Source organism: Ictalurus furcatus, chromosome 20 (assembly GCF_023375685.1).
Source record: "Ictalurus furcatus strain D&B chromosome 20, Billie_1.0, whole genome shotgun sequence".
Classification (NCBI taxonomy): Eukaryota; Metazoa; Chordata; class Actinopteri; order Siluriformes; family Ictaluridae; genus Ictalurus; species Ictalurus furcatus.
In genome coordinates this window covers 9,189,789-9,209,136 of record NC_071274.1, presented here as the reverse complement: position 1 = coordinate 9,209,136, position 19,348 = coordinate 9,189,789, and the positions used below count along the sequence as shown (strand labels likewise).

Sequence of the window (19,348 nt, the reverse complement as noted above, 5' to 3'; positions counted from 1 at the left end):
TCTCCTTTCTGCAAGAGTCCTTTAACTCTCTCAGTCTCACCTTTAGGTCATGCTATACCCTTTTCAGCTCATCCTTGTCACCAGACCTAAAGGCTCTCTTCTTTTTACTCAACAGATACCTCAGGTCACTGGTGATCCAAGGCTTATTATTGGGAAAATTGCATAGAATCCTGGTTGGGATGGTGGCATCCTCACAGAAATCATTGTATTCTGTGACGCAGTCGATAATATTACATCATCCCCATGTGGCTTGCATAGCACATTCTAATCTGTAGTTTCACAGCAGTCCTGCAGGGCCTCACTGGACTCCTGAGTGCACCTCCTCACAGTCCTTGTGGACTCGGACTACCTTCAAACTGCAAGAATGTATTGTGTTAACAAGACGAGGTTATGGTTTGATCTACCGAGTGGGGTCACGCAGTGCCTCTGTATGCTTCTTTAGCATCTGCATGCAAAAGGTCCAGTGTTCTGTTAATGCAGTCAACAATGCAGAGAGGCAACAAAGTGGTGGAAAGATGAGAGAGTGGAATCCAGATTTACATTTACAAATCTCCAGCAAAAGGCCACAATATCTTTGGGGTGTTGAGACTGTTACTTAGCAACAGTGGAGTGTATTGCGTCACATGCCGCATCCTGTGTCAGCTGACGATGGCACTATAGTCCAGGAAGTCCACGTGCAGCCATATCTCCATGAAGCACAAAATACTACCCTCCACATACTCCATTTGGGTCCGAATCAGTGTACACACCACGTCTATCTTATTTCCCAAAGATCTCACGTTCCCCATGATGATGGACCGAACCGATTGTTTAAATCTCCTCCTCCTGCTCTGCACCCCCGGTGTCTCCTCCTGAGCTCCACTGGGATTGCAGGTCTGGCTCCAGGGCGGAAGCGCTGTTTGGGAGAGTACAAACAGCTGGTCTCGTGCATACACAAACACTACCACTCTGCTCGACATGACCCCCAACCAGAAAAAGTGAGGAAAACAGCAGAAAAACCATAAAAACATAATAAAAATGTGTGAACCATAGTGAGTGGTAACCCTGTTAAATCAACAGGCAAAAAGTACAAAAAAAAATGGCAAAACCAATAAAAGCAAAGAAACTCCAGGAGTGCTGCAAAAGACTGCCACTCAGCACCATATTGGATTATTTTTAATACTTGGATGCAAATGCTTTGCAGTCAATAAATGCTTGAACTCTGAAACCCATGGACATCACCAAAAGCTGAGTTTCTTCAGCAGGCTGTTTTAGATGTTTTCTAGCAAATTCTAATCTAGCCTTTCTGTCCTTGAGTGTTACCAGTGGTTTGAATCTTGAAGTAAATCCTCTGTATTTACATTCATGAAGACCTCTCTTGATTGTAGTTGTGACTACCTCCTTTAGAATGTTCTTGACTAGGCTAGATGTTTAAGGGGTTTGTCTTCACCAAGGAAAGAATACGGTGATCATCCACTTTAGCTGTCTCAAGGCCTCTTGGTCTGCATTCCTTATTTTTAAGAATGACCAAATTGATTATCTGGCCACTCTGAATGTTTCGGTCATCTTTCCATTAGGTCCGTTTTGTTTTTTTCAGCCTAATGATGGACCCCTTCACATGCCACGACTACTCTTTGTACTGCATATTGAGAGTTCTCATGAACAGCTATTAAATACAAATTAAACACTTGAAACAACTCCAGACTTTTAATCTCGTTAAATAGTCTTGAAATAACAAGAAAACAAGCCATGAAATCAGTCCATTGTACATTTACTTTTGAGCCTGTGAAAATGTATTTAAAAAAAACAAAAAACAAACACAAAAAAAAACACGGCTGTAATTCCTAAACTGTTCATGCAATATTTTGTTAAACCTCTTGAATTAAAGCTGAAAGTCTACACTTCAATCGCATCTTGATGGCTTCATTTCAAAAGTGGTCAAATACTTAAGGACCTGACTATATACTGCCATCAAAACCATTTTGCTGGTCATCTCATAGACTGCTAACTAGCGAAGCAGAGTCTCTACTCTGCATCATATAGCTGCATATAATTCTGGAAATTTCCGGTTTCCATTACTTTTTCTAATTTATATGTCCGTGGGAAATAGTGAGCATGAAACCTTACTGTGGAAGTGGGGCGTGGTTGAGCGCTGGTTTGTGAATGAAGGGCATAGAATTTGGCTATGTTCTATGTTTCAGTGAGTGGCGGCAAAGATGGGGGGGGAATGAGACCCATAGGAGAGAGAGAGCTGAGCAGCACAAAACCCTGTGTTTGCTATAAAACTGCTGAAATGCAAAAGTAAAGAAAAGAATTAAATATAATCTATTTGAGTTGTCCCAAGTCTCCTCATTCCCAACTCACCCAGGAAATTGTCACACTGACCATTATCCATTATGTTTAAGGTTAAAAACATTAACCTTAAACTATTAAACACCATTGTAACTTCACTAAAATTGTCCCTCTGGCAGCAGACAACTGCAAACGTCTCACAGGAATAACAAAATTACAGTACCAACAAATAAGAACTAGAATCATTACACGCAACACAAATATTTCAATATAAACATATTTAATTCATTTTAGGATAGGAGTTTCCTTTAAATGTAACTCACTTTGAGGCCCTGATTGAAAAAGGACTTGTTGCAGACTGGAGGGAGAGAGGTAACTAGAACCATGCTGAGGAAACGAGGGACAGGAACCACCTCTTGCAACTGGAATGCCTGGGACACCTCAGGCTGGGACTGATAGATCTATGTGGAAAAAGACAAATAAGAATAGTTAAAATGTCAGTCATGCAGCACATTTATAGTATACTTCAACTCTTTCCCATATGGCAGAGAACTCACTTTCTTGAGTAGTGCAATGCTGTCCAACCAGGCTCCTTTCATGCGCGGAGTGAAGCAGAGATGTGTTTCAATAAAGTAACGGTGCAGAATATCAGGGTTGCACTTCAAAATGCTGACAAGCAGCTCAGCCACTTTTTGATCCTCAATGGCCTGCTTAAGGCTCACCACAAACTGTAGCAGGACAATATTCCCAGCTCTGGAAAAACAAGAGCTGTCTTTTATAAAGGGAAAAAAAATGCATTTAACTGCAATGACTAAACTGTCAAATTAATGTGATAGTGGGGTTTCCGGAAATCTCAAATCATCAAGCACAAAAAGTTCCCCACACATCTTTCATCACATTTACACCTAGTCAAAGAAGCCATGCAAATTACAGTATGAGAACGGGGAGAATAAAAAGAACCATCTTAGTCAAAGGGATACCAAATGTTCTGAACATGAGTGTTAGCTTTTGTCCAATATATAAATATTACAAAAGTTGCCATGAGAATTCACAATTAGTTTGAGTCCACCAGTGTGCAATTTAGTCAGACAGTAAAATATGATCTCAAAGCCTTTCCTTTTCAGAGAAGCTAGAAAAGTTGAGCCATCGCACTCTTTCGAGAAACACTGAGGGCCTAGCTCTCCTGGACACTTTAACTGCACATCAGAGGACTGACCACCCACTCTATTACACAAGTGTTCCAGTTCTGCCTCAGCATATTCAAGAATGACTTGTTAGTAATTTTTATTAGTGTTAAAATGGAGTATAGTTACATATTACTTTTCAGGTTTCTTTGAATGGGACAAAAATTTCTTTGTTTGAACTCTGGGGTGAAGAAGGCATTGGCCAGCTCAGGTAATAAAAGTTTTCTGCCACCATGATTGGACAAACCTCTGCCAGCGCTGGCTCTCTATAAAAGTGTACGGTCACTCACTGCTCTTATTTTCTTTCCGCGTGGCTACAGACATCTTTGTGCAAGAAAAATTATTAATCAACCAACCAATCAACCAAGTTAATTAATATTACCTAATGAAGACAAAAAAAAAAAAAAAAAACCCCTTCAGTGCTTCTCGTCAACCTCCACTGTGTCGAATTCTTCTTCTGAGGTCATGGTGCGCAGCCACAGAGCAGTTATCTGCCTTGCCTAGCAACAGGAAGAGTGGATCAATCTGGTCACCACAACTAACTAACTAGAAAAATAGTAAGTTCCTGAGAGCAGCCCAATGAATTGGAGTGGTTATTCCCACCATGGGATTTTGTTGAGCCAGTTGCTTGGCAAGCATGTTCCAGGCTGTATAACAGCAATATATATTGCAAATACTCCATTTGCACGACATTAATTTGTTGGAGGTCCCCGGCATAAGGATACACATGCACAAGAAGGTATCCAGGTCATCACCACCACCTCTGGTACTTACCAGGGTTCACAGAACCAGTGACTAGGGCTGCACGTTTATGGCCAAAATGATAATCACATTTATTTAGATCAATATTGAGATCACGATTATTCATTGATTTTAGGAACAACATTTTTATTGCACTTTCACATTTAAATAAACAGACCACTGCTTCACCTCCATGTTGTGCTACATTCTTTCTAATGTACAAATCTTTGTATCAAATTAGACTGATCCTTAAAGTGCATCATCTCATAGAAGCAAAATATAAATAAAACTACCCAAAATATAAGTAAAAATAAAAATGCCATCAACCAAATGAAAATGTGATCAAATAACAATATGCAAACAAATAAAAAAAAAATTCAGGCCTATGGAGAAAAGGCAATAACAGTGTTTACAGGAGAAGAGATGCAGCCAAGTCACCCAACAGAGTGGTGCAGGGATGATGTCATTTTGTACCGGAACCCAGACGTTAGCATCACACTGGTTCCCTCGACAAAAGCCCAATAGGATTTTCACATAGGCTTTTGGATTATACCAAAAAAATAAGCTCTGTGACAAACAAAAGTTTACAATACCAACGCGTTTTGTTCATCAGGATAAATTTCACAAATGATCACAACTTTTATGAAGTTTGAAGCCTAAATACAATCGCCAGAAATAAACAGCTAACCGTATGCTATAAACGAACTACACCACGGTCGGACCATCACCAAGCTTCCAACAACTTTTCCAAACTTGATTTAAAACCTTTTCCACAATAAAGATTTACTCTGTGGATGTATCTTCAAAGCATACCTGAACCAGTTTATCTGCAAAGTTTTTTCCTGTTCAGCGTGATGACGTTTAATGTCCCTGACAATGTCTGTGGTCCGATTTAGCAACTTGTTAGTGTCATGATATTGCCTCGCGCAAGCGCTGGAGCACGCAGTACCCTCTAAAACCAGAAGCGAAGCTTGCAGTGCGAGTGCGAAAATGCAAACCCGTTTCCGGGTTTTGGCATTCAAAATGACGTCATCCCTGCACCACTCTACGGTGACTGGCTGCAAGTTTAGGAAGCGCTTGATTTGAAATGAAGCTGAGTTTTCTATGAGCCGAGGACGAATTTTAAATGCCAATATCGCAGTCGATCATGTTCATGTAATCTTGGGCAGTCAAAATCGTAGTCGAGATCAATATTCCATTAATTGTGCAGCCCTACCCATGACATAGGTAATTAGAAATATATTATATGATTAAGGCGATAAATCAGACAAACTTTGTATTGATTTGCAGTGACCATTTCCACTTAAGCAGGCAACTGATTAACAGAGTCATTTATGCGTCTTGGTGTACATCTCACATCCACTTGAGTATATGGTGAAGGATGACTCTTCTAACTATATGAAGTTTTATCAACATCTCTGTAGACCAATGCCTAGTTTAAAAACCACTGAACTGTCGAACTGAACTGTGCATTTGTCTCTGTAATGAGGGGTTTATGAACAGCAAGTCTACTGGAATATCCTCCTCCATGTATTTTTTTTGTGTTGTTCTTATTGATAAGTCTGATCATGTTCTGCACTGAAATTCACCCATGTAGATATATGGCCCATTAAGAATCAACACTGAATGCAAAAGCAAAACCATACAAAATCCACCAACAAGAGATCAGCAACACCAGGGCAAGTTGTGATTATTCAACTAAAACAGCTGAGGAAACCGTGTTTGTTCACAAGCAAGCATTAGGTCATTCTGTAAAATGGATTTAGTGCACTTTTGAGGACATCGGTAGTGATGCTGGGTGCCAAGTACCTTCCGGCTGTCCCCAGACTTGGGTCATGGAAGCTGATACCATGTTTGCGAGAGCAGCAGAGGTCAAGAAGGAAGCTATGAACAGACTCTCTCACAAGAAGCCTTCCTCCTTCCTGTTCATTCATAGTCTAAGAAATAAAATGAAGCAGTATTACAAATAGGAGACAGACAGAAAGAGCGCAAACATGCCACAGAGAAAACATGACTTCATAAGATTCCATTCCTACCACACTATGATCAGTGGCTATATCCACAGTGCCATTCCATTTGTACAGAGAAGCAATCAGAGTCAAAGTGGAAGCAGTGAAGAAATGTAACTTCTGAGTTTTGCTCACAGCAGTATTTTGCACAATCTGCAAAGACAAACAGAGAAAATTTAGGTAAAAACACGATACACAACATACAAAAGGCTTCTGAAAATGGAAATGAAAAAGCCTTGCCTTAGTCTGAAAGGTAGATAGTATCAGACTGATTGTTGATATCCTGTCTTCTTTTAGCCCTGTATTTAAGATTTCTGACAGAAAATCTAAACGATAAAAAAAAAAAAGTGTTAGTGCCAAGCCACAATACATTGTAACTTTTCACACTTACATGAAGTAAATAATACCTTTGGTGTCCAGTACATGTACTATAGTTGCAGTGTCTCCATACATCAGAAAAGAGAGGGCAAACTGAATGTAGGACATGCGAACGTCTGGTCGGCCCTTTGAATCAAAGCATTAATAAAAATCCTGCAATTAATACTTCTACAGTGTGTGGCCAAAAGTATGTGGACACCTGACAAATCTCACACATATGCGAGTCTTCCCCAAACTATTGCCACTATAGACGACTGCTTGAAACCGTGGGCTGCGTCCCAAACATTAATAATAATAATGTGATTAAGCTCTTTTACTGGTAGCCAAAAATTTTTGTCTGTTTTGGCCGTTTTTGTCTGTTTTGGGGGTACCTGTGTTCAGCATTGATTTGTTTTGTGATATCACACACCACAGTAATGGTTAATGACTCATATGAAAGTAGACACTTAAGACTTAGCAGTTATTTCAAGTATTTCTTCTTTTACCTAGCCTACCTGGGGCAATATATTCAGATTTTTTTTTTTTAATTATAAAAAAAATTATATACTTTAACACAAATGTTATATCTTCACAGCAACTGTTGATATTAACCCCATTCCTGGTCTCAAAGATGCCCCAAGTACTTGTCCATGACAAAATATGAGGAAGTTATCTCTAGTTATCTAACCACTAAAATTGTGTGTAAGGTTATTCAAACACAGGTTAAAACCTCTCCAAAATGGCACGAAACCTCTCCAAATGGCACCAAACATCTCCAAACTTCTCCAAATGACATAAAACCTCTCTAAACGGCACAAAGCTTATAAAAATGGCACAAAGTCTTTAAAAATTGCAGACTTCTAGAAATAGAAAACACTTTTTTTTTTAAAAAAAGGCACAAAATAACCTCTCCAAAAGGCACCAAACCTCTCCAAATGGCACAAAATGAAAACAAATGGCAGTAGCATGAACTCTGTTACACAATGTGTGATTTCACACACACACAAAAGTCTGAAATAAACTTGTAAAATATAATGTTTATTAAAAATAGTACCAGAGCCCCAGGTGAATGAGCACTTGCTCTCCAAATGGCTCAAATGATAGACACACGAGTGACCCCTCTCCTCTGACTTCTTTTGGGGGTAGATAGAGCCCCTCAACTCAATCCACATAGTCTTCCTCCAAAAAAAAAAAAAAAGACTCGGAAATAACTGCTCCAGAAGCTGTGACTCATTCAGGCTTTTTCAGGAGCACCTCTATAAGACGGCGATAAATCACACGCTGAGCGAAAACCAGTAGAAAACTAACTATCAGAAAAAACTGCCAAACATGCAAAAACCGGCTGTATAAAGTTTTGCAGGAAGACCACTAGAGCAGAGCTGCCATTTCCTGATAGTTTCTCTGCATGGCCCTGTAGCGCTCTGCTGACTGGCCTGTACCCGCTGACACAACTCGACGCACGTGTAAAAGGTTTGGTTGTGCTGATTACAGGTTTGATTTTCTCAGCTTCTGAGTGGTCAATCATGTCGAGTTTGGGCTTGTTTGAAAGCTAGAAATATCTACAATTGGTCCATGTGGGTGTCAATCAAGTTAGACTGCCCGATTAAAATTTAGGAGCCGGGTTAACATAGCCAAAGCAGATTAGCGTTTTTTAGATGGTGTCTCAGTTTAGTTTATGGCTAATTACTAATTTCCAGAGGGGTGGGATAACACTTAATGCATTTTGAAGAGGACATTTGTGACTAAATATGGAACTTTGCATTTCTTTTCTTCAATAAAGCTGATGGACTTTATACTGATGGAAATGTGCATGATTTATAAAACCGCATGCGAACTGGATTTTCGTCTATGTAGGTAATGTAAGGTAGTAAACGTTTATACAAGTCAGATCTTTGGTTTAAATGTTATAATTTTATTGCGGCAGTTGTATACGGTGTTTTACTATCAAAAAAGCTTTAGTCGTGCTCTCCGATTTATCTCTGTCTCAATGTTTTCGTGGAGAGGTGTAAATTGTTTGCCCAGAAGGGAGCTCAAACACGGCCCCTTTCCCATCCCCCTGCTCACCAGCAGTTAAGCACACAGACATAAAACTGTACACACAGAAAGCCAACAGTGTCCTGACTAATCTTATACCAGAACTGCAGCGATAAAATAATTCATTTGTTTATACTAATTGAAAATGTCCTATAAGTCGTTTTCCATTCCGCCAGCGGAATGAACGCAAGTGTCAGGGCGAAAGGGGTTAAGGTGTGTATATGTCTGTAATACACATCGATAATGCGACTAAAACAGGAGTACTCCACATGTTTGGAGTGACTGCTTGGGGGCAGAGCAAGCTCTGTGGGAAACTGTTTTTATCAAGTTAAAGGCTGCGGTTTTTTTGTTCGTATTGCTTTAACAATGACTTTCATTTTAAATAAAATTTCTAATAAGTAAGCGTAAACGTACAATATCGATTACCACATTTGAAAATTGAGTAAAATCATTCAATGGAATTAACCAAATTAATTGTGAATATCGTCCAGCACTAACCTCAACCGAATTGAATACCTCCGTGATGAATTGGAATACCAACTATGTTCCAGGCCTTCTTGCCTGAATTCAGTGGCTGACCTCACTAATGCTCTAGTTGCTGAATAAGCAAATCCTCATAGCCAGAGTTATAGCAGAAAAGGCAGACAAACATTGGAATTAGATGTTCAACAAGCAAACATGGGTGGAATGGTTAGGTGTCCATATACTTTTTGCCATAGTGTGATCTCCGACCTGGAATGTGTTAAATTTATTTACAAAAGATGACTCTATACTGCCCATACCATGCAGCACTAGTGTATGTAAAAAAAAAAAAAGTAAAAATAAATAAAAAAGTTGATGTGTCTACAATTTAAATCTAGATGGGCAGAAAATAATCTAAATTAAGAGCTCACAGTTCTGTCTCTCATGCGAGCAAGACTGCTGAGAGTTTTGTTGAAGACCAAACTGCTGAAGATTTCACAGGCTGCTTCCGTGCCCTGAGACACCATCACAGTCATCAAACAAAGGCACTGTCGGACAAGCCTGTACACACAGAACAAAATAAATAAATAAACAAACAAACAAACACATACACCCGTCAGGGTCATATTTATGAACAAAGATACAGGCATCAATAGAATTAGTTTCATCTCAGATTTAACCATCCACAGGTCCATAATGAGAACTGGTTAGGGATTATGTGTCCATGGGCCTGTTTAAGCCATATTGGCTGCGACAGTTGACTGCCAGATTTCAATTCACAAAAATACAGCACTGTCCAGAATTTGTTTGACTGTTTACTAGAAAATTCAACTCAACCTGCTTGTGGGCAGGCCATTTAAAGTAAAGTACTAATATAACAGCTGTGCAGTTGGGCTAGAGTACTGAAACTTACTGACGATTCCCTGAACACAAAGTGGACTGCAACAACTTCATGTGTGATGAAACAGTCTTCTTTACAATGCTGGAGCCAATAAGATTGAAATGAGAAAGGTCACTTGCTGTCCGCAGCAAAATCAACTCCAAGCTCTGAAATATCAGCATCAGCTAAACAAAGAAAAAGATGCATTATATAAAAGGCCTGAATACCTGAGTGGTCACTTACAGTCATGCGAAAAAAATAAGCACACCTCATGGAAATTGTTGGCTTTTTTGCATATTTGGACAAACATTTGATCCTCTTTGAAATGGTGCCAATTAATATGTTGATACACTAGCAAATGACAATTTACATTTTGTAGTATTTAATTTAAATTAACAAAAAAAAAAAAGTCACGTAGAAAAAGTAGTGCAGTGGTGCAAAAAGTATTTGCCCCATCCTGATTTCTTCCGTTTTTGCGTCCCTCATAATTAATTGGTTCAGAAATTTAAACAAAATCGAAGATAAAAGAAAGGCAACCTGAGTAAACATAAAATACAGTTTTAAAGTTATAATATAATTTTCTGAAGCAAAAAGGTTATCCAATACCAACCAGGCCTGTGTGAAAAAGTACTTGCCCTATAATTAGTAATTCCCCAAATTTATGAAACCGCATTCATAATGGGGTTCAGCTGGACTAGACCCAACCAGGCATAATTACTGCCAGCCCTGCTCAATCAAAATCAACACCTAAATATAATTTTTTGAACAGCATGAAGTTGGTAAAAATGTCTTCCTTAGGAACACACTATGCCAAAATTGAAAGAAATTCCAGAAATGATGAGGAAGAAGGTGGTTGAAATACATCAGTCTGGGAAGAGTTACAAAGCTATTTCAAAGGCTCGGGTACTGCAAAGAACCAAAATGAGAGCAATTATCTCGAAATGGAAAAACTCTGCACAGTAGTGCACCTTCCAAGATGTGGCCGATCTTCCAAAATTCCTCCAAGAGTACAGCAAATACTACACAAAAGAACCAAAGACAACATCAAAGGTCCTCTCTTGCATCAATAAAGGTCATTGTTCATGATTCTACTTTCAGAAAGACACTGGGCAAAAATAGCATCCATGGAAGAGTTCTGAGGTGAACATTAAGGCTCATTTGGCAAATTACAGAACACACTTCGATGATCCTCCAACCTTTTGGGAGAATGTTCTGTGGACTGATGAGTCGAAAGTGGAACCGTTTGGAAGAGAGGGGTCCTGTTACATCTGGTGTAAACCAAACAATTCCACAAAAATATATCATACCTATGGTCAAGCAATTTGGTGGTAATGTGCAATAATTGAGGGAAACAAGGTTTACCAGAAAATCCTAAAGGAGATTGGCCTTCAGAACGCATGGTCTTCAGTCCGTAAATTGAAACTCAAGCACAACTGGATTACGCGGCAATATAATTATTATAGGAGTAAACCTTAGTCCTAGAAGTAAGTGAGACTTCTCCAGTTGCTGGACACCTTCAAATCCATAAAATTAGAATCAGGTGTTCGAGATTGGGTGCCAGTAACTGGAACCTACTTAGGGAGTGCAGGTGGAACCGGTCGTCTTTAAACCTCTCACATCTAGTGTCTGGTTTTCCCTTTGTTGTGTTATCATGCCAAAATCTTAAAAAAAAAATAAAAAAAAAATAAATAAATAAATAAATAAAGACAATGAGTCTTTATTGGTCACATATACAGTAGAGCACAGGGAAATTATTTTCTTCACATACCCCAGCCTGTCAGGAAGCTGGGGTCAGCCATGATACATGGCTGACCTTGGAGCAGAGAGGGTTAAGGGCCTTGCTCAAGGGCCCAACAGTGGCAGCTTGGCCCCCCGACCTTCCGATCAGTAACTCAGAGCCTTAACCGCTAAGCCACCACTGCCACTAACAAAATAAAAAGGAGTTCTGTAAGGCCTTCCGAAAAAAAAGGCTGTGGATGCCCGAGTCTGGCAAGGGATGTAAAAAGATCTTCACGTTATTTTAAATACATCAGTCAACTGTAAGGAAATGGCCAATTAATCCAGGACTGACCGTCTCAGCAAATATATATTATGGTCCCAATAGCAGACCATCTGATGCAAAAAGAAGTCTCCAAGAACCCCAAAATTTCATCACAGGATCTGCTAGCAAGTTTTCCAGCTGTTGGTGTCAAAGTGCATGCTTCTGCAATCAGAAATAGATTGCATGTATTTGACCTGCATGGGAGGTGTGCCAGAACAAAGCATTTGCTGTCTAAAAACAACATTAGAGCAAGACTACAGCTTGCCAATGAGCATACAGGCAAGGGCCAGGCCTTTTGGAATAATGTGCTCTGGACAGACTAATCAAAAAGCTGTTTGGCCACAGTGACAGCAGACATGTTTAGCGCAGACCAAAGACAGCCTTTCAGGAGAAGCACATGTTCCATCTGTAAAGCATGGTGGTGGAAATGTTAAGGTTTGGGGTTACTTCACGGACTGGACAGCTAGCATTCACTGATTCAACTATGAATACTACATCATAAAGAGTGCTTGAAGATAATGTGAGGCCATCTGTCTAAAAGTTGAAGTTGAACTGAAAGTGGACCTTCCAACAGTATAATGATCCTAAGCACACTAACAAATCCAACAAGGAATGACTCAAAAAGAAGGAATGGGTTATGGAATGGCAATGTCAAAGCCCAGATTTGAATGTTGAGAGAACTCAAAATGGGCAATACATGCAAGAAAACCCTCAAACATCTTGCAACTCAAAGAATATTGCATGGAAGAGTGGTCAAAAATTCCAGCAAGCCAATGTGTTAAACTGAAACTGGTGGACAATTATGCAAAACGCCTACAATAAGTTACTTCTGCTAAAGAGGGCAATACTAGTTTCGAAGGCCAAGGATGTACTTACTTTTTCCACAGAAGAATCTCACATCTAAAAGCTAAATTTCCATGTGGTTTTGATCAACTTCATTAATAGGCACTGTTTCAAAGATGATCAAATGTTCGCTTGTCAAATATGTCAAAAAAGCCAACAATTTCCATGGGGGTGTACTTGTTTCTACTTTGTAGCTCAAGTAGACTAATATTTGGCAATAATTAGCCTAAAACTTGAGCTAAACTTACCCTAAAAATTACACTGACCACCTTTGCCAAGAGAAATTATCTGGTCTATTAGATATTTTGGTGGATTATCTTACCTCGGTCTCAGAATGGGTGTCCCCCTCTAGTAAGGCCAATATTTCTGCACATTCTGCTGATATTTTTATATAACCCTCAACTACATCATACAGGTTGGCACATGGAAGTTGTTTTGCAGTTTGTATGAAGGTTTCCAAGGCTAGAAGTTAAGAGAGAAAAAGAAGCTATTATAAGTGATGGATATAAGGTTCAAATTCAAGGTGTTACATATTACAGAACACTATAAAGCATAAATACATCATTGTTCCATTGTACTTCTGTTTATTAACATGTTTACAGAAAGATTACATATCAAGGATGAAATACAGTGTAAAGCATTCAGAATTATGAGTCACATTACAATTAGAACATCAACTGAAAAAGCGACAATGAAAAATTCATTTGTGGCATTTGCTCAAGAATGTGGGGAGTGTTATAATAAACATTAAACTGGGGGTGATAAAGTAGGCTGTAAGAATAGGTGGTTACTGCTACAACTGCGGGTAACAGTCCAAGCATGTCATCTCACATGCAGATGTCTGGTGAAAATTTCATGCGAATAGCCTCACTGGAAATATTTTTACGGAAAAAAAATGTTGACGCGCTCAATACTTATTCCCCCCCGTACATGGGTTAAGACAAATATTTGTTGGGTCTCCCTTTTGTATGGTTGAACAGGCAAGGACTTTTCCTCTGCTCTCCATTCTGTACTTTACTTCTGTAGCTTATTCTGCAGAAAACCCAGTAACTCCGCCTTTGAAATCTCTTTCATAGTCCTCCGGTTTGAAGTGTACTCTCCAAAACATTAGGCTTGCTGCAGTCGGCGTTACACGGTGTTCAGCTGTCAAATTCATATTTTCTACATCAAAAGATTTTCTAACAGGTATTCTGCTAAAGCTAGCGGTATAGCATTACATGCGTTTCACATAATGTGCCATCGGCTGGGAAACAAGTGAGTCCTTACTGCAGCCTGTAATGCGATGACGTTGGATTAGATCTACTATGTACTGTATGTGTTAACCTTAACCCTAAGTGTAGATTAATTACTTGGCGACATACTGTGTCTGCCGTCAGGGTGTATGTTACAACATTCAGTACATAGTGGATCTAATCCAGTACGTCATTGTACTAGAGGCTGCAGTGAGGACCTCTTATGGGAAACAAGGGGAAGAAATATGGTTGGTGGTGTAGGTGATTCAGTCCTTGCATTTTTTTTTGTTTCATGTTTTTTGGACAATTACTTTTTCCGCAGAAGAATATCACATCTATTGATATTTCTGTTAAATAAATGAAAAGGCTAATTTTCCTTGTGGTTTTGTTCAAGTACAACGCCTTGCGAAAAGTATTCACCCCCTTAGCATTTTTCCTACTTTGAAGAAATAAGACCAAAAAAAAAAAAAAACTTGGGCGTGCATAAATATTCAGCCCCAAAAGTCAATACTTTGTAGAGCCATCTTTTGCAGCAATTACAGCTGCAAATCTCTCGTGGTACATCTCTAAGCTTGGCACATCTAGCCACTGGGATTTTTGCCCATTCTTCAAGCCAAAACTGCTCCAGCTCCTTCAAGTTGGATGGGTTCCGCTGGTCTACAGCAATCTTTAAGTCATGCCACACTTTCACAATTGGATTGAGGTCTGGGCTTTGACTAGGCCATTCAAATTCATTTAAATGTTTCCCCTTAAACCACTCGAGTGTTGCTTTAGCAATATGCTAAGGGTCATTGTCCTGCTGGAAGGTGAACCACCATCCCAGTCTCAAATCTCTGGAAGACTGAAACAAGTTTCCCTCAAGAATTTCCCTGTATTTAGCACCATCCATCATTCCTTCAATTCTGATCAGTTTCCCAGTCCATGCAGATGAAAAACATGATGCTGTCACCACCATCCTTCACTGTAGGGAGGTGTTCTCGGAATGATGAGAGGTGTTGGGTTTGTGCCAGACATAGTGTTTTCCTTGATGGCCAAAAGCTCAATTTTAGCCTCATCTGACCAGAGTACCTTCTTCCATATCTTTGGGGAGTCTCCCACAGGCCTTTTGGCAAACAGCAAATGTGTTTGCTTATTTTTTTATTTAAGCAGTAGCTTTTTTTCCTAGCCACTCTTCCGTAAAACCCAGCTCTGTGTAGTGTACAGCTTAAAGTGGTCCTATGGACAGATACTCCAATCTCCACTGTGGTGCTTTGCAGCTCCTTCAGGATTGTCTTTGGTCTCTTTGTTGCCTCTCTGATTCATGTCCTCCTTCATCCGTGAGTTTTGGTGGGCAGCCCTCTCTTTTCAGGTTTGTTGTGTTGCAATATTCTTTCCATTTTTTAATAATGGATTTAATGGTGCTCCATGGGATGTTCAAAGTATCAGAATTTTTTTATAACCAAACCCTGATCTGTACTCCTCCACAACTTCGTCCCTGACCTGTTTGGAGAGCTCCTTGGTCTTCACGGTGCCACTTGCTTGGTGGTGTCCCTTGCACAGTAGTGTTGCAGCCTTTCAGAACAGGTGTATACATACCAAGATCATGTGACACTTAGATTATACACAGGTGGACTTTATTGAATTATTGGGGGCAGTGGTGGCTTAGCAGTTAAGGCTTTGGGTTACTGATCAGAAGGTTGGGGGTTCAAGCCCTGGTGCTGCCATGCTGCCACTGTTTGCTCCAGGGGTGCTGTATCATGGCTGTCCCTGCGCTCTGACCCCAACTTCCTGGCATGCTGGGGTATGTGAAGAAATGTATTTCACTGTGCTGTGACCAATAAAGACTCATTATCATTAACTATAGATGTTATTTAGGGGCTTCATAGCAAAGGGGGTGAATACAAATATACACACCAGTTTTCCATTTTTAATTGTTTAGAATTTTTTTAACAAGTCCCCCCCCCATTTCACTTCACCAATTTGTACTATTTTGTGTATGTCCATTAGATGAAATCCAAATAAAAATCCATTTAAATTACAGGTTGTAAAGCAACAAAAAGGAAAAAATGCTAATGGGGTAATTACTTTTGCAAGGGACTGTATATCAACTTTATTAATAGGCAGTGTTTCAAAGATGATCAAATGTTTGCTTGTCCAAAAAAAAAAAAAAGTTAACAATTTCCATGGGGTGTACATATTTTTTCACATGAATGTAACTTTCAAAGTTAAGTGGGTAAAGTAGTTTCTAAAAAATCCTAAGTCTCTTGGGAACATTATTCCGAATAACATTTTAATTCTGTTGGATGTCTACACTTTTTGTTGTGATGCAACTATGAGATTTCAAAACTTCCCTTAGCTTTATCCAGTTTGCATAAACAAGCATTATTTTGCTCCCTTATATAAAACCATAACTTTTCTACACAATTTCATATGGAATAATAAGAATAAGGTTTAAAAAAATCTATTTTTCTTTGCAAAGGGTTTGATAAGAATATATTAGTAAATCAACTCTTACATAACAGGGTGCCCTCTTATCCTATGAACACCTTATGAAAGAATTCTCCTTTCCAGTCCACCCAAAAGAATATGCGATCATTTTTGGCACTATTTCTGACTGCGTCAAATCATTACTCAAGTCTGGTTCCAAAGGCCCTTTTGTGCTCCCCTCCCAATTTTGACAACTTTAATTTATTCTTTGAATAATGTCTTTTTGTGTGTGGTAGCTTTTAAAATAAAATATAAAAATCAAGATTGGTTCTTAATAGAACTCAGATCTCTTTACCTGCTGTATTGTTTTTGGAATAATAAATTCAATGACAGAATGGAAAGAATTGTGGCTTCTTCATAATAACTTTCTTCTGCCCAACAATGTTGTTGAATTCTCTTAAGATTATTCCTAACTGTTACCCTGTAAATTTTAAACTAGCAAAGTTTAATAACAGTTTTTCACCCAAGTGTTCCTTTTGTTATCACGTTCAAGAAACAATTGACCACTTATTTTGGAATTGTGTATATTGCAAGCTGTTTTGGATTTTTTGTTTAAAAAAAAAAAAATTATCCCCAAACTGCTGTATTAAACAGAATTTTTACTTATTTGTTTGGTGATTCCTTGAAATTACGCTTCCTATTTAAATTCTAAAATTATTTTTAATATTTTTTGCACAAAAAAAACCCCACAAAAATGAATAGCTTTTTTATGTTAAAAAAAAAAAAAAATAAAAAATAAAAAAAAAAAATGTTGACCTATATTTGAATTTTCTAAATAATTCAAATAACCTAACTGCTTGCAAGAATCTTTTATGGTGTACCACTTAAGTTAAAAGTGCCCCAATTATGCTATTTTAAACATTTCTGATTTTGTTTTGGAGGTCTCCAACAATAGGTTTACATGCATCCAGGGTCAAAATAATACATTAAATTCTCTCATAATATACACTGCAGCCCTTTTCTCTGAAACAGTTCAATCAAGGATCCAGTCTCTCTAAACCCCTCCTTTCTGAGAGCCTATTCTGCTCTGATTGGTCAGATGGCCCACTCTGTTGTGATTGGTCTACAGCTTACGTGTATGCGGGAAAGAAACGTCCATTACCATATCTGAATTTCAGCTCTGGAGGCTTCCGCAGTAGTAAAATGATGGGAATACAAAAGGTTGGAGTTAAACTGCTGTGGTATAATTGTAAAAGTGAATTTTAACCACCACTCTTCATGTCCTCGTCTTTTGGAAGTGCATACAAAGTGGCTTTGCTTTTGCAGTGCAGAAAACAGCATCTTCTCAACATGGCGACAACACCAACCAAACTCTTCAAACTAGTGTTTGAGGGTGGGTCAGAGAAGACCCTAGGCAGGCAATATGCAACTTTGTTACAAACCTATGTATGCTTTAGTTCAATTCAATTTCATATGCTCTTACCCTCAATTCTTTTATATACATATTATATATATACATACATATACATACATATACATACATACACATATATATATATATATATATATATATATATATATATATATATATATATATATATTATATATATACACACACACACACACACACATACATATATATATATATATATATATATATATATATATATATATATATATATATATATATATAAAAATTTACCCTTGTAACTGTTTAATGTTTTATTATGTCTTGCAAAGATGAAGAAAAGGGAGAAAAAAAATTCCTGTGGGTAACTGGCTATACCAGTGTTCCACTTGAGACGATATTACCCTTCTAAAATTCATACACTAGACGGTAGAATAGAGTGTATCGTGTAAGTGATAGTACGTCATTTTGAACACAACATTGGTCTGTACTCTGCCATTATTTCCGATGCATGTTTTTGCAACAGCAGTAACGCAGTGGATAAGTGTGCCCCATGCTGTGAGCACACCAACTAATCGATAATGAAATTCGTTGACAACGATTTTCATAATAGATTAGTTGTTGCAGCTCTATACAACATCTTACAAAGTTGTCCATGTCGTGCAATTTTTACACGGTCCCTTAGTGACTCCATTATGTAAAGCTCTGGTGATCCACGGTTTCAGCGAGCTTTAGTCGCAGGTTTTTAAAACATTTTCGATTGTTGTTAGTTCCCTGTCCAGTTCAGAGATAAACACACGTTTTATCATTTTGTATTTTCATTCTTTGAGAAAAAACCGAATATGCTGCAAATGCCTAATATAAAGCCAACCAATTTGTGACATTACACATTTCGAAGACGACTAACATAACACACGGTTACATAACCGGTGATATGTTTAAAGAAAACGGCTTGGTAATTTCTATAACACCATGTGTTAACTACGTAACAATCCACTTACCCTTGAATGCTTTACTGGGATCCTTTAGCATGGATTTAAAAACAGTCCCATTAAAGTCGCTTTTAAATTCTTTAGCTTTCTTCTCTGGTATGAGGGACTTAAAATCCGTGTCTTGACGTTTATTTGTCATACTTTAACCCAGATCGCGTCTAAAACGAACAGACATGGAGAGGAAAAAAACACGTGGTTTTCTTCAACTGCGTGTATTCTTCTTCTGGTGTTTTATGGCAGTTGGTAATCCAACTTAAATGCTGCATTCCCGCCACCTACTGGATTGGAGTGTGGCGCGCTAAATGTTGGGAAGTTAGGAAAATAAAAAGCAAAGGAAAAAACCCTATCTAACATTCTATTGATCAATCTTGTTTATTTTAAGTAATTAAATAATTATTGATAAATTCTTGATTGCTTTGGGCCATTTCCTAACAAAACCTGAAGTGACACATTATTTACTTCCAGAGCAAATAATCAGTTAGATGAAA

General features: G+C 38.4%; 1 protein-coding gene across 2 annotated transcripts in view; it reads right to left on the bottom strand.

The window, feature by feature from the left end:
* Positions 1-19,112, bottom strand: part of urb1 (URB1 ribosome biogenesis homolog) — a 107,150-nt gene extending 88,038 nt beyond the window's left edge. For both annotated transcript variants that reach the window (XM_053652139.1, XM_053652140.1), the window contains exons 1-10: positions 18,870-19,112; positions 13,145-13,284; positions 9,972-10,123; positions 9,490-9,619; positions 6,613-6,709; positions 6,446-6,531; positions 6,233-6,358; positions 6,006-6,133; positions 2,829-3,024; positions 2,595-2,732 (exon numbers count right to left, since the gene is read on the bottom strand). In XM_053652139.1, coding sequence (XP_053508114.1) covers positions 2,595-2,732; positions 2,829-3,024; positions 6,006-6,133; positions 6,233-6,358; positions 6,446-6,531; positions 6,613-6,709; positions 9,490-9,619; positions 9,972-10,123; positions 13,145-13,284; positions 18,870-18,999 — 1,323 coding nt within the window. In that variant the 5' untranslated portion in view covers positions 19,000-19,112. The remainder of the gene's footprint in view (positions 1-2,594; positions 2,733-2,828; positions 3,025-6,005; positions 6,134-6,232; positions 6,359-6,445; positions 6,532-6,612; positions 6,710-9,489; positions 9,620-9,971; positions 10,124-13,144; positions 13,285-18,869) is intronic.
* Positions 19,113-19,348: the final 236 nt, after the last annotated feature.